This window comes from Dendrobates tinctorius, unplaced genomic scaffold, assembly GCF_039654945.1.
Source record: "Dendrobates tinctorius isolate UK_male_01 unplaced genomic scaffold, ASM3965494v1 ptg000017l, whole genome shotgun sequence".
NCBI lineage: Eukaryota > Metazoa > Chordata > Amphibia > Anura > Dendrobatidae > Dendrobates > Dendrobates tinctorius.
In genome coordinates this window covers 11,690,708-11,709,096 of record NW_027361685.1, presented here as the reverse complement: position 1 = coordinate 11,709,096, position 18,389 = coordinate 11,690,708, and the positions used below count along the sequence as shown (strand labels likewise).

General features: G+C 48.6%; 1 protein-coding gene across 1 annotated transcript in view; it reads left to right on the top strand.

Annotated features, from left to right (window-relative positions):
* LOC141082340 (uncharacterized) overlaps positions 1 to 18,389 on the top strand; it is a 37,755-nt gene that overhangs the window by 7,573 nt on the left and 11,793 nt on the right. The window contains exon 2 of the mRNA XM_073566286.1: positions 14,734 to 14,913. Coding sequence (XP_073422387.1) covers positions 14,734 to 14,913 — 180 coding nt within the window. The remainder of the gene's footprint in view (positions 1 to 14,733; positions 14,914 to 18,389) is intronic.

Sequence of the window (18,389 nt, the reverse complement as noted above, 5' to 3'; positions counted from 1 at the left end):
TGCTTTGGGGCTGTGTGGCCAATGCCGGCACCGGGAATCTTGTTAAAGTTGAGGGTCGCATGGATTCAACTCAGTATCAGCAGATTCTTGACAATTATGTGCAAGAATCAGTGACGAAGTTGAAGTTACGCAGGGGATGGATATTTCAGCAAGACAATGATCCAAAACACCGCTCCAAATCTACTCAGGCATTCATGCAGAGGAACAATTACAATGTTCTGTAATGGCCATCCCAGTCCCCAGACCTGAATATCATTGAACATCTGTGGGATAATTTGAAGTGGGCTGTCCATGCTCGGCGACCATCAAACTTAACTGAACTGGAATTGTTTTGTAAACAGGAATGGTCACAAATACCTTTATCCAGGATCCAGGAACTCATTAATAGCTACAGGAAGCGACTAGAGGCTGTTATTTTTGCAAAATGAGGATCTACGAAATATTAATGTCAATTTTATGTTGAGGTGCCCATACTTTTGCACCGGTCAAATTTTGTTTAAATGCAGATTGCACATTTTCTGTTAGTACAATAAACCTCATTTGAATCCAGAAATATAACTGAGTCCATCAGTTATTAGATATATGAAACTGAAATAGCTGTTGCAAAAAACAAAATTGTTATAAAGAAAAAAGGTTAACATTAATAGGGGTGCCCAAACTTTAACATATGACTGTATAAGAAGCGAGGCAGTGACACCATTTTTAATGCATGTTTTCTGCCGAGCCAGGATAACTTTGAGGAAGCCCATCTATCCAGGTCCCTCTGGAAGTTTTGGATCAGTGGAGTGTAATTCCACCGAAACAGAGGTGACCTGTTGGCTGTTAAGTTGATACCCAGATATGTTAGATACCGTATTTTTCAGACCATAAGACGCACTTTTTTCCCTCAAAATTTTGGGGGAAAGTGGGGGGTGCATCTTATGGTCGCAATATACTAACCTGCGGTGCGGTGGTGGCAGCGGGCGGGGCTCTGCGGTGCGGGGTGGCGGCGAGATCTGAACCCGCGCATGCGCCGTCCCCGGACCAGCGGCCATCTTTCCGGCAGCCATGTTCCCGGAGGCCACCGCAACATGGCGGCAGCCAGCAAGGGATGTGCGGGGGACTCCGGGCTGTGAGGAAATGCCGGCGGAGCCGCCGCCCCTGCACCGGAGCACAGCCCGCCACCACCCTCACCCAGCACAGGCCACCTGCCCCTGCCCCAGCACAGCTGCCCCTGCCCCAGCACAGCTGCCCAGCATAACCAACCTGCCCCAGCACAGAGCCGTCACCGCACGAGCCTGGACCACTGAATGACCCCTGTGAATACTCCTCCACCTGTGCCGGATCCCTTCCCAGGTAAGCTGAATTCGGACTGTAAGACGGACCCCCATTTGACACATTATTATTTTTTTCCCTATTTTCCTTCTGAAAATTGGGGTGCGTTTTATGGTCCGGTGCGTCTTGTAGTCCGAAAAATACAGTAATGTTCTTTGTCTATAAACCCAAAATGGGAGGCTATATTAGTTTGCTCTGTCTTAGGAAAATTTACAAAAAATGCTTTGGATTTATCAATGTTAATCTTTAACCCTGAGATCTTCTCAAATTCGTGAAGGAGGGAAAACAAGTGAGGGAGTGTAGTGTGGGGACTTATTAATGTTAGCAGGAGATCATCCGCAAAGAGGCTGACTTTATATTGGTCTCCCATATTCTCAGGGCCCAGGATATTCTGATCTCTCCTTATTGCTTCCACAATGGGTTCCATTGCAAGTGCAAAAAGATCCAGAGATAGAGGACAGCCCTGCCTGGTACCCTCTGAATATTAATTGGAGGGGGATGTGGTGACGGGAGTTTTACATAAGCGATAGGGCTATCATATAACAATTGGAGGCACTTTATAAGTTTAGGGGAGAATCCGACTTCCGATAGAACCGTAAAGAGATATGTCCAGGACACCGAATCGAAAGCCCTCTCAATATCTATTGCAAGCAGGAGAAGTCGCTTTCGCTGTACGTTAGTTGTATGAATAATATTTAACGCTCTCCTAATATTATCTGGGGCCTGTCGCGCTGGTATAAAACCAACCTGATCCCGGTGGATGAGGTGAGGGAGGATTTTATTGGTCCTGTTAGTCACAATGGATGTAAAGATTTTGAAGTCAATGTATAAGAGGGATATAGGTCTATAATTTGTGGTGAGATGATCTTTCTTAGGATTAGGGATTACGGTTACATGCGCCACGTAGAACTCAGGGGGCAGCTGTGAGCCATTTAGTAGTGAATTACAGAGGTTTTTATATGTGGTGTCAGCACATCGCTGCATTTTTTATAATATATTGCTGTAAGACCATCCGGCCCCGGGGCCTTTCCTCTTTTTAGTTTTTTGATTGTTGAAACTATTTCCTCCTCAGAGATGTGTAGATGGAGTTGTTGTGCCGCGGACTCAGTCAGGTTAGGTAGATGTAGTGTGTGAAGGAATGACTCCAGTAGTGAGGGGGGTGGTGATTGTCGGGGCGAATACAAACTCTGGGGGTATTCATTATAAGTGCTATACATGACATCGGGGTGGGCTGAGGTCTGACCCTTAGGGTCTTTTATAGAGGAGATTATATGCAGTGACTCTCTCATTCTGAGCTTACGAGCGGCATCTTATTAGGCTTATTGGCATGGTGATAAAACGCGGCTTTACTCCAAGTTAGCGCCTCTCCGTTCTGGTGGTGAGAATGGCGTCTAGTTGTCATTTCATATCTTGTATTTGTGTAGATAAGTATAGGGGTGAAGAGCGCTGATTGGCCAATTCTAACTCCTGCAGTTTCTCCTCCAGTCTGGGCTGTAATTCAGACCTTTCTTCTTCCTGTCGGCCGATAACTTAATCACAGAACCGGGAATAGATTTTCTGTGCGCGAGTCACATTGCTCCAAGTGAGGCCTCCTCCGCTGTGTGAGTTTAGGGGAAATTTGTTATATCTTCTCTTATAGCAGTTACATTAGAGATTTGGGCATTTTAGCTCCTGGTGTGGAGTCGATAGCACAATCATATGCCGCCATATAGTAGACGGCCGGTAACCGGTGAGAATTCCCTCCTGTGTGGGGTCTATTTCCCTCCAGAGAAATCACACGTCACATTCCACACATAACACTGTGTAGAGAAGGCGGCGCGGGGTAATTGTGCCAGTAGTGAGGGGCGAATAATGGCGGGAATGTCACTGACTGAGGAGAAGGCTCCATGGAGGTCTTCTCTCCGGAGATCATGTGACCCCTGACTCCTCCCCTCCTGTGACCTCATCACAGGTCCTGTGCACAGAGCAGCCGTATATGTGGAGTGCGGCTCTGCAGGTTAGTGATCGGCAGTCCAGCTCTTCTTTCTCCTTTCCCCACTTTTCTCCCTCCTGTCCCTTCACTATAAAGCCTGAGCCTCATTATACAGCTGTACAGGGGTCTAGTGAAGGCTTTTTAGCCCTTTCCTCATACTGTAGCTCCTGGGAACAGGCCCTCACTCCTGTCCCCTCACTATAAAGCCTGGGCATCATTATACAGCTGTACAGGGGTCTAGTGAAGGCTTTTTAGCCCTTTCCTCAGTCTGTAGCTCCTGGGATCAGGCCCTCACTCCTGTCCCCTCACTATAAAGCCTAGGCCTCATTATACAGCTGTACAGGGGTCTAGTGAAGGCTTTTTAGCCCTTTCCTCAGACTGTAGCTCCTGGGAACAGGCCCTCACTCCTGTCCCTTCACTATAAAGCCTGGGCCTCATTATACAGCTGTACAGGGGTCTAGTGAAGGCTTTTTAGCCCTTTCCTCAGACTGTAGCTCCTGGGAACAGGCCCTCACTCCTGTCCCTTCACTATAAAGCCTGGGCCTCATTATACAGCTGCACAGGGGTCTAGTGAAGGCTTTTTAGCCCTTTCCTCAATGTGTAGCTCCTGGGAACAGGCCCTCACTCTTGTCCCTTCACTATAAAGCCTAGGCCTCATTATACAGCTGTACAGGGGTCTAGTGAAGGCTTTTTAGCCCCTTCCTCAGACTGTAGCTCCTGGGAACAGGCCCTCACTCCTGTCCCTTCACTATAAAGCCTGGGCCTCATTATACGGCTGTACAGGGGTCTAGTGAAGGCTTTTTAGCCCTTTCCTCAGACTGTAGCTCCTGGGAACAGGCCCTCACTCTTGTCCCTTCACTATAAAGCCTGGGCCTCATTATACAGCTGTACAGGGGTCTAGTGAAGGCTTTTTAGCCCTTTCCTCAGACTGTAGCTCCTGGGAACAGGCCCCCACTCCTGTCCCTTCACTATAAAGCCTGGACCTCATTATACAGCTGTACAGGTTTCTAGTGAAGGCTTTTTAGCCCTTTCCTCAGTCTGTAGCTCCTGGGAACAGGACCTCACTCCTGTCCCTTCACTATAAAGCCTGGGCCTCATTATACAGCTGTACAGGGGTCTAGTGAAGGCTTTTTAGCCCTTTCCTCAGACTGTAGCTCCTGGGAACAGACCCTCACTCCTGTCCCGTCACTATAAAGCCTGTGCCTCATTATACAGCTGTACAGGGGTCTAGTGAAGGCTTTTTAGCCCTTTCCTCAGACTGTAGTTCCTGGGATCAGGCTCTCACTCCTGTCCCTTCACTATAAAGCCTGGGCCTCATTATACAGCTGTACAGGGGTCTAGTGAAGGCTTTTTAGTCCTTTCCTCAGACTGTAGCTCCTGGGAACAGGCCCTCACTCCTGTCCCTTCACTATAAAGCCTGGACCTCATTATACTGCTGTACAGGGGTTTAGTGAAGGCTTTTTAGCCCTTTCCTTGGACTGTAGCTCCTGGGATCAGGCCCACACTCCTGTCCCTTCACTATAAAGCCTGGGCCTCATTATACAGCTGTACAGGAGTCTAGTGAAGGCTTTTTAGCCCTTTACTCAGACTGTAGCTCCTGGGAACAGGCCCTTACTCCTGTCCCTTCACTATAAAGCCTGGGCCTCATTATACAGCTGTACAGGGGTCTAGTGAAGGCTTTTTAGCCCTTTCCTCAGTGTGTAGCTCCTGGGAACAGGCCCTCACTCTTGTCCCTTCACTATAAAGCCTAGGCCTCATTATACAGCTGTACAGGGGTCTAGTGAAGGCTTTTTAGGCCTTTCCTCAGACTGTAGCTCCTGGGAACAGGCCCTCACTCCTGTCCCTTCACTATAAAGCCTTGGCCTCATTATACAGCTGTACAGGGGTCTAGTGAAGGCTTTTTAGTCCTTTCCTCAGACTGTAGCTCCTGGAAACAGGCCCTCACTCCTGTCCCTTTACTATAAAGCCTGGGCCTCATTATACTGCTGTACAGGGTTTTAGTGAAGGCTTTTTAGCCCTTTCCTCAGACTGTAGCTCCTGGGATCAGGCCCACACTCCTGTCCCTTCACTATAAAGCCTGGGCCTCATTATACAGCTGTACAGGGGTCTAGTGAAGGCTTTTTAGCCCTTTCTTCAGTCTGTAGCTCCTGGGATCAGGCCCACACTCCTGTCCCTTCACTATAAAGCCTGGGCCTCATTATACAGCTGTACAGGAGTCTAGTGAAGGCTTTTTAGCCCTTTCCTCAGACTGTAGCTCCTGGGAACAGGCCCTCACTCCTGTCCCTTCACTATAAAGCCTGGGCCTCATTATACAGCTGTACAGGGGTCTAGTGAAGGCTTTTTAGCCCTTTCCTCAGTGTGTAGCTCCTGGGAACAGGCCCTCACTCTTGTCCCTTCACTATAAAGCCTAGGCCTCATTATACAGCTGTACAGGGGTCTAGTGAAGGCTTTTTAGCCCCTTCCTCAGACTGTAGCTCCTGGGAACAGGCCCTCACTCCTGTCCCTTCACTATAAAGCCTGGGCCTCATTATACGGCTGTACAGGGGTCTAGTGAAGGCTTTTTAGCCCTTTCCTCAGACTGTAGCTCCTGGGAACAGGCCCTCACTCTTGTCCCTTCACTATAAAGCCTGGGCCTCATTATACAGCTGTACAGGGGTCTAGTGAAGGCTTTTTAGCCCTTTCCTCAGACTGTAGCTCCTGGGAACAGGCCCCCACTCCTGTCCCTTCACTATAAAGCCTGGACCTCATTATACAGCTGTACAGGTTTCTAGTGAAGGCTTTTTAGCCCTTTCCTCAGTCTGTAGCTCCTGGGAACAGGCCCTCACTCCTGTCCCTTCACTATAAAGCCTGAGCCTCATTATACAGCTGTACAGGGGTCTAGTGAAGGCTTTTTAGCCCTTTCCTCAGTGTGTAGCTCCTGGGAACAGGCCCTCACTCTTGTCCCTTCACTATAATGCCTAGGCCTCATTATACAGCTGTACAGGGGTCTAGTGAAGGCTTTTTAGCCCCTTCCTCAGACTGTAGCTCCTGGGAACAGGCCCTCACTCCTGTCCCTTCACTATAAAGCCTGGGCCTCATTATACGGCTGTACAGGGGTCTAGTGAAGGCTTTTTAGCCCTTTCCTCAGACTGTAGCTCCTGGGAACAGGCCCTCACTCTTGTCCCTTCACTATAAAGCCTGGGCCTCATTATACAGCTGTACAGGGGTCTAGTGAAGGCTTTTTAGCCCTTTCCTCAGACTGTAGCTCCTGGGAACAGGCCCCCACTCCTGTCCCTTCACTATAAAGCCTGGACCTCATTATACAGCTGTACAGGGGTCTAGTGAAGGCTTTTTAGCCCTTTCCTCAGACTGTAGCTCCTGGGAACAGGCCTCCACTCCTGTCCCTTCACTATAAAGCCTGGACCTCATTATACAGCTGTACAGGTTTCTAGTGAAGGCTTTTTAGCCCTTTCCTCAGTCTGTAGCTCCTGGGAACAGGCCCTCACTCCTGTCCCTTCACTATAAAGCCTGAGCCTCATTATACAGCTGTACAGGGGTCTAGTGAAGGCTTTTTAGCCCTTTCCTCAGACTGTAGCTCCTGGGAACAGACCCTCACTCCTGTCCCGTCACTATAAAGCCTGTGCCTCATTATACTGCTGTACAGGGGTCTAGTGAAGGCTTTTTAGCCCTTTCCTCAGACTGTAGTTCCTGGGATCAGGCTCTCACTCCTGTCCCTTCACTATAAAGCCTGGGCCTCATTATACAGCTGTACAGGGGTCTAGTGAAGGCTTTTTAGTCCTTTCCTCAGACTGTAGCTCCTGGGAACAGGCCCTCACTCCTGTCCCTTCACTATAAAGCCTGGGCCTCATTATACTGCTGTACAGGGTTTTAGTGAAGGCTTTTTAGCCCTTTCCTCAGACTGTAGCTCCTGGGATCAGGCCCACACTCCTGTCCCTTCACTATAAAGCCTGGGCCTCATTATACAGCTGTACAGGGGTCTAGTGAAGGCTTTTTAGCCCTTTCTTCAGTCTGTAGCTCCTGGGATCAGGCCCACACTCCTGTCCCTTCACTATAAAGCCTGGGCCTCATTATACAGCTGTACAGGAGTCTAGTGAAGGCTTTTTAGCCCTTTCCTCAGACTGTAGCTCCTGGGAACAGGCCCTCACTCCTGTCCCTTCACTATAAAGCCTGGGCCTCATTATACAGCTGTACAGGGGTCTAGTGAAGGCTTTTTAGCCCTTTCCTCAGTGTGTAGCTCCTGGGAACAGGCCCTCACTCTTGTCCCTTCACTATAAAGCCTGTGCCTCATTATACAGCTGTACAGGGGTCTAGTGAAGGCTTTTTAGCCCTTTCCTCAGACTGTAGCTCCTGGGAACAGGCCCTCACTCCAGTCCCTTCACTATAAAGCCTGTGCCTCATTATACAGCTATACAGGGGTCTAGTGAAGGCTTTTTAGCCCTTTCCTCAGACTGTAGCTCCTGGGAACAGGCCCTCACTCCTGTCCCTTCACTATAAAGCCTGGGCCTCATTATACAGCTGTACAGGGGTCTAGTGAAGGCTTTTTAGCCCTTTCCTCAGACTGTAGCTCCTGAGATCAGGCCCTCACTCCTGTCCCTTCACTATAAAGCCTGGGCCTCATTATACAGCTGTACAGGGGTCTAGTGAAGGCATTTTAGCCCTTTCCTCAGACTGTAGCTCCTGGGATCAGGCTCTCACTCCTGTCCCTTCACTATAAAGCCTGGGCCTCATTATACAGCTGTACAGGGGTCTAATGAAGGGTTTTTAGTCCTTTCCTCAGACTGTAGCTCCTGGGAACAGGCCCTCACTCCTGTCCCTTCACTATAAAGCCTGGGCCTCATTATACACCTGTACAGGGGTCTAGTGAAGGCTTTTTAGCCCTTTCCTCAGTGTGTAGCTGCTGGGAACAGGCCCTGACTCTTGTCCCTTCACTATAAAGCCTAGGCCTCATTATACAGCTGTACAGGGGTCTAGTGAAGGCTTTTTAGCCCTTCCTCAGACTGTAGCTCCTGGGAACAGGCCCTCACTCCTGTCCCTTCACTATAAAGCCTGGGCCTCATTATACAGCTGTACAGGGGTCTAATGAAGGCTTTTTAGTCCTTTCCTCAGACTGTAGCTCCTGGGAACAGGCCCTCTCTCCTGTCCCTTCACTATAAAGCATGGGCCTCATTATATAGCTGTACAGGGGTCTAGTGAAGGCTTTTTAGCCCTTTCCTCAGTGTGTAACTCCTGGGAACAGGCCCTCACTCTTGTCCCTTCACTATAAAGCCTAGGCCTCATTATACAGCTGTACAGGGGTCTAGTGAAGGCTTTTTAGCCCTTTCCTCAGACTGTAGCTCCTGGGAACAGGCCCTCACTCCTGTCCCTTCACTATAAAGCCTGGGCCTCATTATACAGCTGTACAGGGGTCTAGTGAAGGCTTTTTAGCCCTTTCCTCAGTGTGTAGCTCCTGGGAACAGGCCCTCACTCTTGTCCCTTCACTATAAAGCCTAGGCCTCATTATACAGCTGTACAGGGGTCTAGTGAAGGCTTTTTAGCCCTTTCCTCAGACTGTAGCTCCTGGGAACAGGCCCTCACTCCTGTCCCTTCACTATAAAGCCTGGGCCTCATTATACAGCTGTACAGGGGTCTAGTGAAGGCTTTTTAGCCCTTTCCTCAGACTGTAGCTCCTGGGCACAAGCCCTCACTCCTCTCCTTTCACTATAAATCCTGGGCCTCATTATACAGCTGTACAGGGGTCTAGTGAAGGCTTTTTAGTCCTTTCCTCAGACTGTAGCTCCTGGAAACAGGCCCTCACTCCTGTCCCTTCACTATAAAGCCTGGGCCTCATTATACAACTGTACAGGGGTCTAGTGAAGGCTTTTTAGTCCTTTCCTCAGACTGTAGCTCCTGGAAACAGGCCCTCACTCCTGTCCCTTTACTATAAAGCCTGGGCCTCATTATACAGCTGTACAGGCGTCTAGTGAAGGCTTTTTAGCCCTTTCCTCAGACTGTAGCTCCTGGGAACAGGCCCTCACTCCTGTCCCTTCACTATAAAGCCTGGGCCTCATTATACAGCTGTACAGGGGTCTAGTGAAGGCTTTTTAGCCCTTTCCTCAGACTGGAGCTCCTGAGATCAGGCCCTCACTCCTGTCCCTTCACTATAAAGCCTGGGCCTCATTATACAGCTGTACAGGGGTCTAGTGAAGGCATTTTAGCCCTTTCCTCAGACTGTAGCTCCTGGGATCAGGCTCTCACTCCTGTCCCTTCACTATAAAGCCTGGGCCTCATTATACAGCTGTACAGGGGTCTAATGAAGGCTTTTTAGTCCTTTCCTCAGACTGTAGCTCCTGGGAACAGGCCCTCCTGTCCCTTCACTATAAAGCCTGGGCCTCATTATACAGCTGTACAGGGGTCTAGTGAAGGCTTTTTAGCCCTTTCCTCAGTGTGTAGCTCCTGGGAACAGGCCCTCACTCCTGTCCCTTCACTATAAAGCCTGGGCCTCATTATACAGCTGTACAGGGGTCTAGTGAAGGCTTTTTAGCCCTTTCCTCAGACTGTAGCTCCTGGGAACAGGCCCCCACTCCTGTCCCTTCACTATAAAGCCTGGACCTCATTATACAGCTGTACAGGGGTCTAGTGAAGGCTTTTTAGCCCTTTCCTCAGACTGTAGCTCCTGGGAACAGGCCTCACTCCTATCCCTTCACTATAAAGCCTGGGCCTCATTATACAGCTGTACAGGGGTCTAGTGAAGGCTTTTTAGCCCTTTCCTCAGACTGTAGCTCCTGGGAACAGGCCCCCACTCCTGTCCCTTCACTTTAAAGCCTGGACCTCATTATATAGCTGTACAGGGGTCTAGTGAAGGCTTTTTAGCCCTTTCCTCAGTCTGTAGCTCCTGGGAACAGGCCTCACTCCTATCCCTTCACTATAAAGCCTGGGCCTCATTATACAGCTGTACAGGGGTCTAGTGAAGGCTTTTTAGCCCTTTCCTCAGACTGTAGCTCCTGGGAACAGACCCTCACTCCTGTCCCGTCACTATAAAGCCTGTGCCTCATTATACAGCTGTACAGGGGTCTAGTGAAGGCTTTTTAGCCCTTTCCTCAGACTGTAGCTCCTGGGAACAGGCCCCCACTCCTGTCCCTTCACTATAAAGCCTGGACCTCATTATACAGCTGTACAGGGGTGTAGTGAAGGCTTTTTAGCCCTTTCCTCAGTCTGTAGCTCCTGGGAACAGGCCCTCACTCCTGTCCCTTCACTATAAAGCCTGGGCCTCATTATACAGATGTACAGGGGTCTAGTGAAGGCTTTTTAGCCCTTTCCTCAGACTGTAGCTCCTGGGAACAGACCCTCACTCCTGTCCCGTCATTATAAAGCCTGTGCCTCATTATACAGCTGTACAGGGGTCTAGTGAAGGCTTTTTAGCCCTTTCCTCAGACTGTAGCTCCTGGGAACAGGCCCTCACTCCTGACCCTTCACTATAAAGCCTGGGCCTCATTATACAGCTGTACAGGGGTCTAGTGAAGGCTTTTTAGCCCTTTCCTCAGACTGTAGCTCCTGGTCTCCATGTGATCTCACCATAACCCTAACAAGCGAATTAAGGTGTGAAATCTTGATCAAAATTATCTCAGTACACAAATCTCTAAATGTGCCCAAAGTTTTGCATCGCCCCTTTTACTTTTTGCAATTATGAAATTGTCTATATATATATATATATATATATGTGTTTTATTATTATTTTTGCCTAAAATACAAAGGCCATGTGTCATCTTAGAGGTTCGGCCTTTTAGAGATCATTTCATCTTCATCTTACTACTCACAATAACGGTCATTTTGACCAGGGGCGCCCACACTTTTACATGCCGCTGTCAATGCTTCATCCCGCTGGTGCTCAATATTTAATAGGGTCTTGCTATTAATCTTAATGAAAATTTCGGTTAATTTCTTTGAGCTGTTATTACTAGAGATGAGCGAATATCGTCGGAGAAGTTGTTATTGGCTAATATCGCTTACCGAATAGCTGCATCGGGACCCCGGATCCCTGGAGCGCTCCCGATAATCAGCTGCATGTGTCGCCCTCCATGCAGGTGCTGTGACTATCACACAGCGCGACACACGCAGCTGATTATCGGGAGCGCTCCAGCACACTGAGTCCTGCACACACTGAGGCCCCTGATCATGTGACCCCTGACTCCTCCCCTCCTGTGACCTCATCACAGGTCCTGTGCACAGAGCAGTCATATATGTGGCAGACACTCCTGGTCTTCTGCTTTCTGGGCCGGTTCCTCCTGTGAGTCCTATTAACCCTTTCGCTCCCTGTATTCTCCTTTCTGACTAGGACAATATCTGAATTCGGACAGTGTGACAGAAATGTAAGCAATGTGGAAGGAAAAAATGACAATTTTACTTTTTTCCTCACAAAAATGTGACTTTAGCCCCAAAATTGGCAGCGTAACAAATCCTTATTCCCCCACTGTAGTTTGTAGACTCCATATACAGATCCCTTAAGTGAGAAAAGAGCTAAATTCCCCACTTAAGTTATTGCATTTTGGAAATTGCCCCCACTGGGAATTTATCTCCAGGTAAAGGCACAATTGTGTCTCCATGGGGGTTGTGCTCGCAGCCCAACATCGTGTGACCCTCCAAAGAAATGCCACCCCGCACCATTACTGACCACTGCCAAACCGGTCATGCTGAAGGATGTTGCAGACAGCAGATCGCTCTCCACGGCGTCTCCAGACTCTGTCACGTCTGTCACATGTGCTCAGTGTGAACCTGCTTTCATCTGTGAAGAGCACAGGGCGCCAGTGGTGAATTTGCCAACCCTGGTGTTCTGTGGCAAATGCCAAGCGTCCTGTACGGTGTTGGGCTGTGAGCACAACCCCCATCTGTGGGCATCGGGCCCTCAGACCATCCTCATGGAGTCAGTTTCTAACCGTTTGTACAGACACATGCACATTTGTGGCCTGCTGAAGATCATTTTGCAGGGCTCTGGCAGTGCTCCTCCTGTTCCTCCTTGCATAAAGGTGGAGGTAGCGGTCCTGCTGCTGGGTTGGTGCCCTCCTACGGCCCCCTCCACATCTCCTGGTGTACTGGCCTATTCCTGGTAGCGCCTCCAGCCTCTGGACACTACGCTGACAGACACAGCAAACCTTCTTGCCACAGCTCGCATTGATGTGCCATCCTGATTGAGCTGCACTACCTGAGCCACTTGTGTGGGTTGTAGAGTCTGTCTCATGCTACCACGAGTGTGAAAGCACAACCAACATTCAAAAGTGACTAAAACATCATCCAGAAGCATTGGTACTGAGATGTGGTCTGTGGTCCCCACCTGCAGAACCACTCCTTTATTGAGGGTGTCTTGATAATTGCCAATAATTTCCATCTGTTGTCTATTCCATTTACACAACAGCATGTGAAATTGATTGTCAATCAGTGTTGCTTCCTAAGTGGACAGTTTGATTTCACAGAAGTTTGATTTACTTGGAGTTATATTCTGTTATTTAAGTGTTCCCTTTATTTTTTTGAACAGTGTATATAGATAGATAGATTTTTTTTTCTTTGCATTGGAGGGTCCAATTCCAGCTATTGCTGTGGGACCTGTGATTTCTGTCTACTCCACTGTGTACAGGATAATTGAGTATAATAAAGTAGTTATGGACGAGACGTAACTAACATTGTGCAGTGACTCTGCTTTCCATATAGTGATGGATATTTCTTGTTGATGAAACTGTGATTTTTTTTTCAACTTCAAACCTTTTTTAAACCCCTCTCATCAGTGCGATCATACAACATACAAGCCTCTGATGGCTCCGGTGATGCCCTGTACTACTGTAGTGCCGTGTATCATCACTGCCTGTCAGTGTAACACTAACGGCCCCATACACATGAGATCATAGTTGGCTGAACGGTCATTTGGCAGACGGCGATCTCTCCCGACTCCCCCATACACACAAATATTCCAGCTTTCCTGTGGTCTGTATGAGAGAGTCGCCTCCAGACTCCTCTAGAGGAGGATTATCTACAGGAAGAACAGATGGATTATCCTCTGAAATTCAGGATGCCAGATCCTTCTCTGTCCTGACATCATCTGTCGGGAGGCCCCCAAATACATTGTATGGTCGGCCAAACCCCCTGAAGTCAGTGCTTTCATGGAACTTTAGTCTAATGTGTATGGGGGCGTTATAAGGTAACTTATTGGACGCTGCCTCTGGCCCGACCTAATAGACCTTCATACATTGCAGCCCAGACCCCGTTATTAGGCATGTAAGTATCGCAGTAACTAGGCCGCCCCATACTATCGAGTACTTGGAGGCGGGGGGCATTCAGCCAAACTCTGTCACACCTTCTTAGTTGTCATGTTTGCTTTTCAGGGTTTTTGTTGCAGCCTCATCTGTGCCATCCCTGCGGTGTACATCTATGTTCTGGGGCCCAAAAAGATTAATTTCTTTTTAATAAATGTTTAACATGTTAAAAACTATAAAATGTGTTTTGCTTTTTACATATTTTTTTCTTCTTACAAGAATTGTTGGAGCCAATTTTCCTTAGAAACATTTAAATTTCGGCTTTTTCTGGAGTTTTTCTTGTAACATAGGAAAGCCTAAGGCCAGAAATAAACCCCATAAATCACTGTACATGGAGACTTTGAGATCAGATCATTTCTGTCCGCGTTGATTGTGGAAACAAAAAATCTTTTCTAAAAGCCTCAAACTTCTGTGTGTGACTCAGAGCTGAGATCTAACGGGATAGAAGATTCCAGTGCGGGGAGACGGGAAACCTTCATATAGACGGCCGGTGGGGATGGAGGCAGTGACCGACTCTGGCCAAATCTGTCTCTAGAGCCGCAGTAGAAGATGAAGATGTCGTCCTCACCATGAAGTAGTTATTTCTCATGTCGCGTGTAATGAATCTCTCCTGCAGTATTGCTAATACCGATTTCAGTGTCTGTAATGAGACGAGAATTAGCATTATGGAAGATGAGTCTATGAGGAACGTGTTCAGCTGCCGACTCCGAGGAGGAAACTGCTTGTTGTCTGTGGCCTAAATATATAGGTTTTATTAGTAGATGTCAGGGGAGAAAACTAAACCCTGTAAGATAATAAATCTCCTCATATGTTTCCCTTATTATCTCCAGTAATTGTATTATTACACAGGATTCTTATGATGTTACATCGGATCATCTTCTTCTCATTCAGGTCTCTACAATATCGGATCCTCTCAGTGAAGATCTTCTACAAAAGAGAATTTTCCTGGTTTGCCCATCAAGGATGTATATGGACTGAGACAAGATGGCGGAGATGATATTACACCTCACCCTAGAGATCCTCCTCCGTCTCACTGGAGAGGTGAGAGATTCTGATGATGTCACATTACATCATTCTTATCTATGGGAATAACAGATGGACAGAACTGGAGAGGTGAGGACTCTGGAAATGTCTGTAGTGAGAGTTATTAATGTGTCTCTCCATTACCAGGATTACACAGTGGTGAAGAAGACCTCTAGTGATCGCTGTCAGGACCCTGTGTCTGAGGGATGGGGAAGACCCCTGAGCCAAATCACGGGGCCTCCACCTCACCCCCTGATCCATGAGGACATCAATGAGCAGAAGATCCTAGAACTCATCTACAAGATGATTGAGCTGCTAACTGGAGAGGTGACATTGCTGGGAATGCTGGGACATTATTACTATTTATTTATAAAGCACCATTGGTTCCATGGTGCTGTACATGAGAAGGGGTTACATAGAATTACAGATATCACCGACAGTAAACAAACTAACAATGACAGACTGATACAGAGGGGAGAGAGGACCCTGCCCTTTCGGGCTTACATGCTACAGGATGGTGGGGAAGGAGACAGTAGGTTGGGGGGTTGCAGCAGTTCCGGTGTTGGTTGAGGTGATATCTGCGGTAGTGGTTAAGAGGTAGTGGAGTCATTGCAGGCTGTAGGCTTTTTTGAAGAGGTGGGTTTTCAGGTTCCGTCTGAAGGATCCGAGTGTGGTTGATAGCCGGACGTGTTGGGGCAAAGAATTCCAGCGAATAGGGGCACTTCGGGAGAAGTCTTGGAGGCGGTTGGGTGAGGAGCGAATAAGTGTGGAGGAGAGAAGGAGGTCTTGGGAGGACCAGAGATTACGTGAGGGAAGGTATCAGGAGATTAGTTCAGAGACATATGGGGGAGACAGGTTATAGATGGCCTTGTAGGTCAGTATTAGTAAATTGAATTGGATACGCTGAGGGAATGGGAGCCAGTGAAGAGATTTGCAGAGGGGAGAAGCAGAGGAGTAGCGAGGAGAGAGATGAATTAGTCAGGCGGCAGAGTTAAGGATGGACTGGAGAGATGCAAGGGTGTTAGCAGGGAAGCCACAGAAAAGGATGTTGCAATAGTCGAGGTGGGAGATGATGAGGGCATGCACAAGTAGTTTAGTAGATTGAGAGTTGAGGAAGGGACAGATTCTGGAAATATTTTTGAGCTGGAGGCGGCAGAAGGTGGAGAGAGCTTGGATGTGCGGTTTGAAGGACAGGGCAGAGTCAATGGTTACTCCCAGGCAGTGGACCTCGGGTAGGGGGGAAAGCGTGATGTCAATTGTTATAGAAATGTCGGGTAAGGAAGATCTGTGAGATGGGGGAAAGATGATGAGTTCAGATTTGTCCACATTGAGTTTGAGGAAGCGAGAGGAGAAGAAAGAGGATATGGCTGATAGACACTCTGGGATTCTGGAGAGCAGAGAGGTGACGTCTGGGCCAGAGAGGTAGATCTGAGTATCATCGGCATAAAGGTGGTACTGGAATCCATGGGACTCCATGTTGCCCCAGGCCAAGTGTATAGATTGGGAAGAGTAGGGGTCCTAGAACAGAGCCTTGGGGGACTCCAACAGAGAGAGGGTGGGATGAGGAGGTAGTGTGGGAGTGGGAGACGCTGAATGTGCGGTTGGAAAGGTATGAGGAAATCCAGGATAGGGCGAGATCTTTGATGCCGAAGGAGGAGAGGATGTGTAGTAGGAGGCAGTGGTCAACTGTGTTGAAAGCAGAGGACAGGTCTAGAAGGAGGAGTATAGAGTGTTGTCCCATAGATTTGGCTGTAAGTAGGTAATTGGTAATTCTGGTCAGGGCTGTCTCAGTGGAATGATGGGGGCGGAAGCCAGATTGTAGATTGTCAAAGAGCAAGTTAGATGAGAGGTGGGAGGAAAGGTGAGCGTGGACATGCTGCTCCAGGAGTTTAGAAGCGAATGGGAGCAGCGATATTGGGCGATAGCTAGATGTGGCTATTGGGTCGAGGGTCGGCTTTTTAAGGATAGGCGTGATTGTGGCATGTTTGAAAGCAGAAGGGAAGGTACCAGAAGTAAATGATAGGTTGAAGAGGTGGTTTAGGGATGGAATAAGAGTGGTGGCGAGGTTGTGGAGGAGGTGAGATGGCATAGGATCAAGTGCACAAGTGGTGAGGTGTGATTTGGAGAGATGAGCAAGCTCCCCTTCAGTGATGTTATATAGGGAGGTTATGGGGTTTGGGCTTTGGTCTGGTGTGTAAAGGGGTTGTGGTGGTTGAGCAATAAAGACATGCCATGTTTGGGCCATCTTGTTTTTGAAGTGTGCGCAAAGTCCTCGGCAGAGATGAGGGAGGTTGGAGGGGGCAGTGGTGGGTGGAGGAGGGAGTTAAAAGTACTGAACAACTGTTTGGGGTTGTGGGATAAGGAAGATACGAGGGATGTAAAGTAGGCCTGTTTAGCAGAGGTGAGGGCAGATTTGAATGCAAGTGTTGCTTGTTTTAGTGCAGTGAAGTCGTCTTGCGAATGCGTTTTCTTCCAGCGCCGTTCTGCAATTCTGAATGCTTGCCGAAGCTTTTTAGTGGTGTTATTGTGCCAGGGTTGTCTATTGATTCGTCGCACTCTGTTATGCATGACAGGGGCGACCGGGTCGATGGCTGATGCAAGAGTGGCATTGTAGAAACTAGTGGCAGTGTCTGTGTCGTGGAGTGAAGATATGGAGGACAGTGGTAGAATAGAGTCAGAGAGTTTGTGAGTGTCTAGATGTGTGAGGTTTCTGCGGGGGTGCGCATGCTGCTGGACATGGGTGACAGGTGAGGAGGACAGGGATGAGAAAGTGCGTAGATGGTGGTCAGATAGAGGGGAGGTGGTGAAGTTAGAAAGACAGCAGAGGCGGGTGAAAACCAGGTCTAATGTATGTCCGTCTGTGTGGGTGGCTGAGGAGGACCACAGAGTAAGTCCAAAGGATGATGTAAGGGACAGGAGTTTGGAGGCTGCTGAATGGTGGTTGTCAATGGGGATGTTGAAGTCACCCATGATGATGGTGGGAATGTCAGCAGAGAGAAAGTGAAGGAACCAGGTGGAGAATTGGTCAATGAAGGCAGTGGTCGGACCTGGAGGTCGGTATAGGACGGCCACTTGGAGGTTGGAGGGAGAGTAGATGTGGACAGAGTGGACTTCAAAAGAGGGGAGGATAAGGGAGGGTAGAGGTTGGATTGGGTTGAAGCTGCAATTGGAAGAAAGGAGAAGGCCCACTCCCCGTCATGTCTGTTGCCAGGGCGAGGAGTGTAGGTGAAGTGGAGGCCGCCGTAACCTAGCACAGCAGGGGAGGCAGTGTCGGAGGGTGTCAGCCATGTTTCGGTGAGGCCAAGGAAGGAAAAATTACGAGAGGTAAAGAGGTCGTGAATCACATGGAGTTTATTGCAGATGGAGCTGGCATTCCAGAGTGATCCAAAGAGTGGGAGCAGGGTGGTGGGTGTCAAGGGCATGGATTTGAGGTGGGAAAGATTTCTGGTGTTTGTGTTGATTTGGGAACGATAGAAGGGGGTAATAATGGGAGGTATGGGCTGTGGGGGTCCAGGGTTGAGAGATATATCGCCAGCAGTGAGGAGAAGCAGAGAGAGGGAGAGCATGTGGGAGAAGGAGGGTGGGTGGCTTGTTTTGTATTTTATTAGGAGAGCTCTGAGGTCAAGGAGCAGGTCAGCAGAGGAGGTCAGGTGGGGAGGCAAGAGGGAAGGAGAGATTATTATTTGGTTAGCGGGTGATGGGGTTTGCGGATAGCGAAGGAGAGTGAGGAGTAGTGGAGCCAAAACTGTTAGTGCGTATGTCAGCATGGTGAGAGTAATATAAAAGGCAAAAGAAATTTAGTA